Below are 9,871 nucleotides of genomic sequence, written 5' to 3'. Positions count from 1 at the left end.
CCAGTTCCACAACTTACTTTAACCGAAGTTTAACTCGTTAATGGAAAATTCACATTACGTCTGATGTCCGATGTATCCAATCGGACGTCATACATTGTACATCAAATGCAATGTGAATCCTCCATTAACGAGTTAAACTCCGGTTAAAGTAAGTTGTGGAATCGGGCCTTAGACAAAAAGCGTGGTCTCCATCTCCACTCTCCATATCCACTCTCCATGTCTCCATGCAGACCCACATGAGAGTCAACGAATAATTTCCGTTGCGGCCTTGGTCGAGTATAGACGTGTTTTGACGCGTTGCACGTGTGTCCTTTGTTTGGACCATACTTTTTGGACTTTCTCCTCTTCTAAGAGGATTTTTGTTGTTATTTTTGTTAACGCCTTTGTATTACAACTTTTTTGTTTTTATTTTTGTTAACGCCTTTGTATTACCACTTAACGCCACTTCCGTATACATTTTACGCTGGGTTGTGGCCGTATTGACCCTCGACCGAGAGCACGTGCCATTTAAAAAAGAAGAAAAAGAAGAAGAAGAACGAATATATAAATTTATCAATAAACACGTGATTTTTTTATACAAATTGTACAGTAAGTATGGGATATAATTATAATAGCAGTAAAATATGTAATAAAGATTTTTTTAAATATATAAGCATCAATAAGTTCAGTATCTTAACACGAATTCATACTTAACCAATATTGTTATTAACCTAGTATTTTTTTTATTTTTTATATTTAAAATTAATTAATTGTTATTTTCAGATGGAGAGTTTTCCCAGAGGCGGGAAAAAACCTGCAATTAAGAGATCATCAAATACGGTAAATATATAATTTTATTCTTTGCAGTTTCTATGTGGTTTCTTCTGAATATAAAATTTATTTAAACTTATAAAGATAACGTTTACAAAGAAAGTAGTGAAAAGATGTACGAGAGTAGTGTTCTTTATTTAAAATTATTTCTTTCTATTATCCATAGTATCAAATATGTATATATATAATGTATATCTGAAACTAAAGAATTGATATAGATATATTTTAAAATTAAATTTTGCGCACTTATATAAATAAGTTTAACAGTATAATATTTTCATTTTAGTTATTTGATGAGCAATCTAAATCGAACAAGAAACATAAGACTCAGATAAAAACAACAGATAACAATATAAGTATGAAAGAAATAAATTTTATTGCTACTGCAGAACGTTTATCCAACGCAACATTACGTGAAGGAATGACAATTCTTGGCCGAATTTCGCGAGTGTCAGAATATGACTTAATTGTATCTATACCAGGTGGAATTTTAGGACGTGTAGAAGTCACAAATCTCAGCGAGTCATATACAAATCTGTTGCAAAATATAATCAGCACAAAAACCATCCAATCAAATGAATTTAAGCCTTTGCCGGATTTATATAATCCTGGTGATTATGTAGTATGTTATGTCAAAAGTATAGATCTTCAAGGAAAATGGTTGTACAGCTTATCTCTGGAGCCACAATTAATAAATCAGAATGTATATAATAGTTATCTTGTAAAAAATGCAAAGATAGTTTGCACTATTAAGAGTATAGAAGATCATGGCTATGTAGTTGACACAGGCATAGCTAATGTTAGAGCATTTCTTGCTACTGAGAACGTTGATAAAGAAAAGAAATATTGTAAGTATAACTAATTTCGCATAATGAATTAGTATTGTACAAACATATAAAGTGATTTATTAACATTATAAATTATTTAGTTCCAGGTAATCAACTTTTGTGCATAATTAAGGAAATAGAAACAGCAGATTACTCGTTTGTCATCAAATTGTCAGCTAAGAAAAGAAAGATTAATAATGTTATCGTACATGATATAGCTTCTTTAGACGTTATAACACCAGGAACAAAATTATCCCTTTGTGTGACAAAGGTACTTTCCAATGGTTTGCAAGTTACATTTGGAAAAGATAACATTGGATACATAAATCAAATATATCTAAACAATCCTCTGTCCATGTATACAGAAAATATGGAAGTGACTGGTATATTATTATATATATTACCAACTGTAAAATTGGCTTACTTTAGTCTACTAACTGACGAATCGGAAAAGGAGAGATTAAGTAAAGGCGATATTATACGAAAGGCCAAAGTTTTATACAGGGAATCCAATGGGATAATTTTAAACATATCCAAATCTGGACTACATGGTTTTGTTTCTTTACTAAAAACCAATGTCCCGTTTGCCAAAATTCCAACCGAATTTAAGCAAGGTTCTACACATAAGTGCAGGATACTCGCGTACAACTGGATAGAACATCTTTATGTCTGTACAATGGAGGATAAAATTTTAAAACAGAAATACTTTTCAGCTTCTGATCTTAACTGCGGCGATATTATTACTGTAACCATTACAGATATTGATACAAGTAATGGCTATATACATGTACAAGCAGGAAATATTTCGGGATTTGTTCCACCGATACACGTATCCGATAGTGGTTTAAGTGCATTAAATAAATTGAAAATCGGAGATAGCATCGAAGCAAGAGTCTTGCATCTCAAAACTTCTAGTTACAACACGAATGTAATGTTTACACTGAAACAATCGCTAATAAAAAGCAAACTACCAGTTTTACATGATATTCATGATGCACAATGTGGATCAAAATACCATGGTACAATCACTAAAATAGATAAGAATGGTTTGTTGGTGAGATTTTATGGAGCTATAAAAGGATGGGTACCACGCAGTGCATTAAACGGCGACACATATAATATGAATTGGAATTACTCCATTGGTCAAACTCTTACTGTATGCACTGAGTCTATAGAAAAGAATGAAAATAAAATGAAACTAAAGGTTGTTACTGAAGAACAAAAACAGCAGGCTGTGAGATTTTCTATTGGAGAAATGATCGAAGGAACAGTTACTGAATCGTCCATCAAGGGAGTATACTTGAGAATACATGGAGATGATGAAAACGTCACGACAGGCTTCTTACCAGCGGGTCATATGGCTCCATGTATCGAAATCGGCAGTTTATTGGCATCAAGATGCACTCCCGGAGATGTAATTTCAGCTTTAGTTTTCGCTACAAAGCCAGGTATAATACTATCGCGTACTTTTGTGACACAAGAACAATATAGGAGCTTTGATTTGTTAAAAGTAGGCGATTGCATTCCATGTACAATCAGAGATATATCGCAAGACGGGGTGAGAGTTGTCTTACCTATTGAAAATTACTCGAAATTGGGATTTGTATCATATAAGAACATTAACAATTTTGAGCTATTGCATGTAAATCAAATATTATTCGTGAAAATCACGGCTATCAATATGCGAGAGAAATACTTAACTCTGACAATGGCGTTGAAAGATGTATGGGATAGTCCGCTGGAGAAGGAAGTTAAAATGATGACAGCAGTGGATGTTTTGAGTTTGTACCTCAACAGATTATCGGAACTAGCAAAGAATACATTTTACGACAACAAACCCATTTCATTGGCAGTCTTGGGTCAAAAAATTACTGGCACTGTAGAGAAGATTACCAAACACGGTCTTGTGCTACGATTAGATAATCATTTGACGGGTACAGTACGCAAAGATCATTATTCCGGCGAGTTTCGAGTCGGGGACAAGGTATCTGGTACAATCTTGTGGAAGAATTACGTCCACGAACTCGTTGATGTATCATTATTACCGAGAATAATAAATGGCATTAGTTCGAAACAAAAAACACTACCAGAACTTCCCACTGGAGTCGTGCTGAGAGCTGAAATTTTAATGATTACCAAGTGGTTGATACTCGTTCTGATAAAACGCAATGGCGCAGGATATTTGGCAGTGTTACCCGTCCGCCGACACCTTAATGACATATCTCCCGATTTAACGCCTTACATGATACATGCTAGGATTCGATTGTATGTTATAATGACTGGAAATGAATCTGATATTGTTCCTGTCTGTATGCTAAAGTCTGCATTTGAAACAAAAATCTCAAAAGAAGCAACTGTAACTACGAAGAAAAAATTAAAAAGAAAGAAAATATCCGAACAACACAATGTAACACTTACAAATCCAACGGAACAAGCATCAGAGAAAGATAATAAGAAAGAATATGAAGTTGAAATCAAAGAGGAGGAAACTAGAATAAAGGATATAGATGAATATTCTGAATTGAGCAAAGATTCATCCGATGAGAGTGAGAAAGGTGAAGATAAACCAATTGCGGATAAATTACATATTCAAGAATGTGGATTTTCCTGGGACGATAAAGCAAACTTAGCTACTTCCGCTGAAACATCTAGCGATGATGAAGAGGAACCTGAGGAGGAACCTAAGCGAAAAAAGAAATTAAGCGCAGCTGAGCGTCGAGAGCAGGAACGCGAGAAAGAACGCAAGATCCGTCAGCGAGAGGAAGCTTTGGCGAGTAATAAAATGCCCAACTCGACGGATCAATTCGATAAATTAGTTTTATCGAATCCCGACAGTTCCTTAGTGTGGTTACAATATATGGCGTATCATTTGCAAGCTACAGAAATCGATAAAGCGAGAGCGATCGCGAAACGAGCTATCAAAACGATCAATTTTAGAGAAGAAAACGAACGGCTAAACGTATGGAACGCTTGGCTAAATTTAGAGTCTAGATTCGGTACTTTGGAATCTTTGAACAATGTGTTCCAGGAAGCTGTGCAAACCAATGACGCATTCAGAATATATACACACATGTTGACTGTACATGCGGATGCTGGTAAAAAGATCGAGTTAGAAAAATTGATCGACACCATGATTGGCAAGTTCAAACAAAATCCTCAAACGTGGATAAACTGCGGTGCTGCGTTATTGAAAATTGGTCTGAAAGAAAAATCGCGACACATTATGCAACGGGCAGTGCAATCGTTGCCTGCGTCTCAACGTAAGTGCACATATTGCAATATATATATATATATATATATTAATACTTTATTTTTAATTGTGCACATTTTTGTTACAGATGTGAATTTGTTGGTAAGATTTGCGAATTTGGAGAATAAATTGGGAGATAAGGAACGAGCACAGACATTATTCGAGCACATCCTGAGTTCTTATCCGAAACGTGTCGATGTATGGTCATGTTACGTAGACTGCTTAATAAAATCCGAAGACATTGATATAGCTAGGTATAGATATCTTAATACATTTCAAGCATGAAAGAAAAATAATTAACACATTATTTTAATAATATAATTTTTTTGTTTTTACACATTTACAGGAGAGTATTGGAACGAGCCTGTGTTCAAACACTTCCAGCAAGAAAAATGAAGACTTTATTTACAAAGTTTAAAAGTTTTGAGGAAAAGTATGGCACGCCCGAAGCCGTGGCACGTATAGTACAAATGGCTGCTGAGTATGTCGAGAAACAATGTAATATATAATATATAAAAACTGTCCAAAATTAAAATCTCTTGAAAAATTAGAAAAATACAAGAATATAATTATTAAAAAAGTGGCATGAATTGTAATTCTAAACAATATTAAACTTTCGAAAATTAGAAAAATAACAATATTGAAATTCCAAGATAAAATAAACTTTCGAAAATTGGAAAAGTATCATAAGAATATAATCAGATAAGAAGCGCAAATCAAAATTCTAAACTTGGCAATTATAATATTTTGTTTTTCTTTCGCCATTTACATTATAAACAAGTATTACAATTTATAAATAATCGAGATGAATTAATTGTTGCTATAATTTGGTCTAAACCTTTCTACAAATAATCAGCAGATAACTTGAAAACAAGTTACAAATAACAAGGCGAGTGAATTTTCTTAAAAAAAAATGTACAGAAAAAGTTGAATCACCAATTGACTTAATTTTTAGCTTATATTTAATCATTTATTATTTAACATAATATATGGGGCCTCTGGTGGCTCAGGGAGTAGCGCGCCTGACTCACATCCCAGAGATCTTCGGGTTCGATTTCCGACTCGACCCTGGCCGCTGGCCTGCGCTTTCCTATTTTTCCTTTCCTACCACCTCCCAAAAATAAATTCCTTCCTTCTTTCCTTCCCCCAAGAGGAACTTACATATATATACGATATTAGTCTATCTATAAACCAGTTTATGGCCGTATGGCGAGTATTCGCCGGAGCCAATCCCAAACCCAAGCAAGCAAGCAACATAATATATACATATAAGAAATTAAATTCAAATCCAAAATTTCATTTTTATTAATAACATATTTTATGATTTTAACGTCACCAAAATATATCAAATCTCAAACCTCAATTTTGCACAATTATTATTTCATCGAATAATCAACAATCATGGTATACGAATATCTAGATAAACGTATATATGATGCGCACATAATGTAATTTCGTGAGGTACATAAATACCATGGCTGCGGTCGGAAAGACACTAGAAATGTTTCGAAGCGTTTGATTAACCAATCAGAACAAAAAGAGTAAAGATCTCTTTATTCTGATTGGTTGCAAACCTATGTGTGGCGAATTCCAGTTTTTTTTTTTTTTACGTTGACATCACGACGTAATCACGTGATCATGTTCAACGCTGCAATAAGCATACAGATCTTATACATAAAAGGTCTATGGCAATAAACGTCTCGTGAATTTGCACTTTAAAATATTAGAAACTAGCTCTGTGCATACATGAATCAGCTAATAAGCAGCGTTCTTTCTGTTAATGGACAGCGATTGACATTCAATTGTTTTGCACGAAGGTTTCACATATCATCGCGAAAAATGGTTATTGCTGTAAGTATTGATTTAATTATTTTAATACACAAAATATCTACTATAGACAAGCTCTCTTGGCATTGTAATAACAATGTTGTGTAGAACTTTTCTCTTAATTAATTTTGCTTGGTTGCCTCATCATAATAATTACAGGCTGTAACATTAATCGAAAAAAAAGTAGCAAATTATGTTAATGTCAACTTATATTAAGCAAACAAAATGCATTTGTACAGTTAATAGTACATATGACACATATACATATAATACATATATATTTTATTTTAAAGTATAGATATATATAATTATTAATGAAGTTTCCCAAATTTAAGTGAATAATATTATTGAAATAGATAAATATTATTGCATTTAATATCATGGATATGACATCTCTTATTTAAGAACAAGATAATTATATCATATATATGTATGTATAAAATATTTGACTTGATACATTTATATATGACTTTTAAGGTTGGAGATAAATTGCCCAGCGTGGATCTCTTTGAGAATACACCAACAGATAAGGTGAATCTAGCGCAAGCTGCAACTGGGAAGAAAATCATTATATTTGGTGTACCAGGTGCATTCACACCTGGCTGTTCAAAAGTAAATAAATATAGATACAAATTAGTACAAAAACAAGATTGACATTTTAAATAGTATATAAAACACACACATAAAATACAAATTGTAATATCTACATGATAAATTAATAATCTTTTAGACTGATTATATGACTGAATAATTAATAACCTCAATTTTCAGACCCATCTTCCTGGTTATGTTACAAAAGCTGATGAATTAAAATCTAAAGGAATTTCAGAAATCTTTTGTATTAGTGTTAATGATCCGTTTGTTATGGCAGCTTGGGGAAAAGAACATAATGCAACAGGAAAGGTATGCTTATTTAATTGTGAAATTTATTAAATTAAGAAAATAATTGGTTATGTTTTTTTATATCATAGTTAAAATCTTATAATTGATTCTCTCTTTCTCTGTGTTCATCTGTTTTCTAAAGAAATTATTTTTATTGTTAGGTACGAATGTTAGCTGATCCTAAAGGAGATTTTACAGATGCTGTAGATCTTGGTGTAGATCTGCAGGTTTTAGGAGGCAAACGTAGCAAACGTTACTCTATGGTTGTTGATAATGGGACTGTAAAGGAACTCAATGTTGAACCAGATAATACTGGTTTGTCCTGCTCTTTGGCAGATCGCATAAAAGTTTAAAGCATGTTATCTTAATATTTTTTTCTTTCAATTCTTTTTACTTTTCTTCATTCTTTAATATTTATATTATTGTTATATCTCAGCATCTTTACAATGAAAGAACTATTGTGTGATATATTGTTATTTTTTAGTTTGAATCTTCGTAATTTGTCATTAAATTATTATTCGTTGTTAATTTGAAATACTAGAATATCAGAATACATTTCTACAATTGTTTTTTGTAATATAAATTTAGAGATGAGATACTAAGAATTACTAAAAAACTTTGCTAAGATGGTTACATACATAATAAATGCCTAATAAATACAGATAAAAATAATATAAATATTTCTAATTTCAATATTTCAAAATTTTATGTAATTATATATGTATTCTTTCTGCAATTAATGGAAAATTTTAAGTTTATGTTTTGATAACACAAAAATAGATTTTTCTTATTAAAAAGCTCTTATTTTCTGATGTTCACGATTGAAATATGACAAAAGTATAAAATAATAGATTTTTGTTCTTGCAAAATATGTTAAAAGGTTTCTTGCATTCAATAGCATTGGATGGTGTAAAGTGGTAAAATATATACTGGAAATTCTTTTTAATATCTTGTGTGTATTAGTAAATAAAAAAAAATGTATATCTTATCTACGTTTTTTTATCATTTTCAATGAAAACAGGAATAACCCTTATAAAATAGTTGATGAATATTAATAGCTATTTAATAATCCACCACAAAATCTGTGAAACTTCGCTAGATGTATCTTCCACATATACATATATATTTTACCTATATTTTGGAATACTGCCTAAGATAATCTTTCTCTTAAGCTCATATCAGACTACTAAAGTATTAAAGATTGGGATTGAAATTTGACCAATCAGAACGAAGAAATTTTAATTGCTTTTGTTCATACGACAAATATAATATCGGCCTTATACGGGGTTTAAATAAGCCGATTTTTATTTAGGCTGTGTTCCGATTCCTCATCCTAGGTGCAAGAGTCCCAACGTGCGATCATATTATCTGAGCCAATCAAAACATTGCATATGGTAGCTGGTAACCCATGATTCTTTGCGCACCGCTAGGCCGCGTTCAAAAACATCACCCATGTGTATACGAGCGTCGTTCTATCTTTGTTCAACTTTCAGTAAACAACAAAGATAGAACGACGCTCGGTGCACATGAGTGACGTTCTCGAACGCAGCCTAGCGGTGCGAATGCGAACTGAGGTTTTCTAATCTCGACCGTCGTTAGTATGTACATAGTTTGTGGTGGAAAAAAAGCTGCGGCGGCGGCGTCTGGATTTGCGTTAAATTTTATGATCTTTTACGTCTGATCCATCGGCTCGAATCTGATTTCACAGCCGTAAGTATAAGCGTGCAACGATTACATTAGCGATTCGCGCTCGTAGATACCCTGCGACGTGCGCGTGATATGTCCAAGGATAGAGAAGATTCCAAGCTCAATGTCACAGTCCACGGTCGTGTGAGTGCCAAAATGTCCAAGTGGCTGATCATGTCGCGAAAATCGTTGGTCGCGATGGCATCGATACGCGATCGTCCATCTTGATGCAATCACGCGTACGAAATAATATCCTCGCATTCTCGAAAACTTTTCCCGACGATCATGCTGATTAACTCCTAACCCTCATATGGAATTCATTGTCAGATTCCATGCTAGTTGAGATCTGAAAATGACATAGGGTAATGCGGGAAAGACTGTTTCGTATTAGAAAGAAAGAGAGGAAGAAAAAGACAGGCTTAAACTTGAACTGTTTTCTTTCTTCCTGAAACTTCTTTTTTCTTAATGAAATAGGTTTTGTTTAGAACATTTTTACTAGTTTTTGTATTCTTATGTGTGCATACATTTATATGACGAATGCATTCTGCATTCTGTATTCTGTATCTCTATACACACACACTATATATAT

At 33.0% G+C, this 9,871-nt stretch overlaps 2 protein-coding genes across 7 annotated transcripts in view; both read left to right on the top strand.

The window, feature by feature from the left end:
• Positions 1 to 5,510, top strand: part of LOC115237665 (protein RRP5 homolog) — a 6,910-nt gene extending 1,400 nt beyond the window's left edge. The window contains exons 1-7 of one of the 4 annotated variants that reach the window (XM_029810865.1): positions 7 to 148; positions 231 to 588; positions 763 to 819; positions 1,097 to 1,658; positions 1,739 to 4,897; positions 4,976 to 5,141; positions 5,234 to 5,510. In XM_029810865.1, coding sequence (XP_029666725.1) covers positions 763 to 819; positions 1,097 to 1,658; positions 1,739 to 4,897; positions 4,976 to 5,141; positions 5,234 to 5,396 — 4,107 coding nt within the window. In that variant the 5' untranslated portion in view covers positions 7 to 148; positions 231 to 588 and the 3' untranslated portion in view covers positions 5,397 to 5,510. Of the gene's footprint in view, positions 1 to 6; positions 589 to 762; positions 820 to 1,096; positions 1,659 to 1,738; positions 4,898 to 4,975; positions 5,142 to 5,233 lie in introns of those variants that run through there. The other 3 variants (XM_029810864.1, XM_029810867.1, XM_029810866.1) reach the window with 3 other exon arrangements.
• A 1,669-nt stretch (positions 5,511 to 7,179) lies between these two features.
• Positions 7,180 to 9,871, top strand: part of LOC115237667 (importin subunit alpha-7) — a 9,329-nt gene continuing 6,637 nt past the window's right edge. Inside the window, exons 1-3 of one of the 3 annotated variants that reach the window (XM_029810871.1) lie at positions 7,180 to 7,326; positions 7,486 to 7,617; positions 7,758 to 7,892. In XM_029810871.1, the coding sequence (XP_029666731.1) occupies positions 7,180 to 7,326; positions 7,486 to 7,617; positions 7,758 to 7,892 (414 nt within the window). Of the gene's footprint in view, positions 7,327 to 7,485; positions 7,618 to 7,757; positions 7,893 to 9,163; positions 9,427 to 9,871 lie in introns of those variants that run through there. The other 2 variants (XM_029810870.1, XM_029810869.1) reach the window with 2 other exon arrangements.

Source organism: Formica exsecta, unplaced genomic scaffold (genome assembly GCF_003651465.1).
Source record: "Formica exsecta isolate Colony F162 unplaced genomic scaffold, ASM365146v1 scaffold303, whole genome shotgun sequence".
Lineage (NCBI taxonomy): Eukaryota > Metazoa > Arthropoda > Insecta > Hymenoptera > Formicidae > Formica > Formica exsecta.
This window is presented reverse-complemented; position numbering and strand designations above follow the sequence as displayed.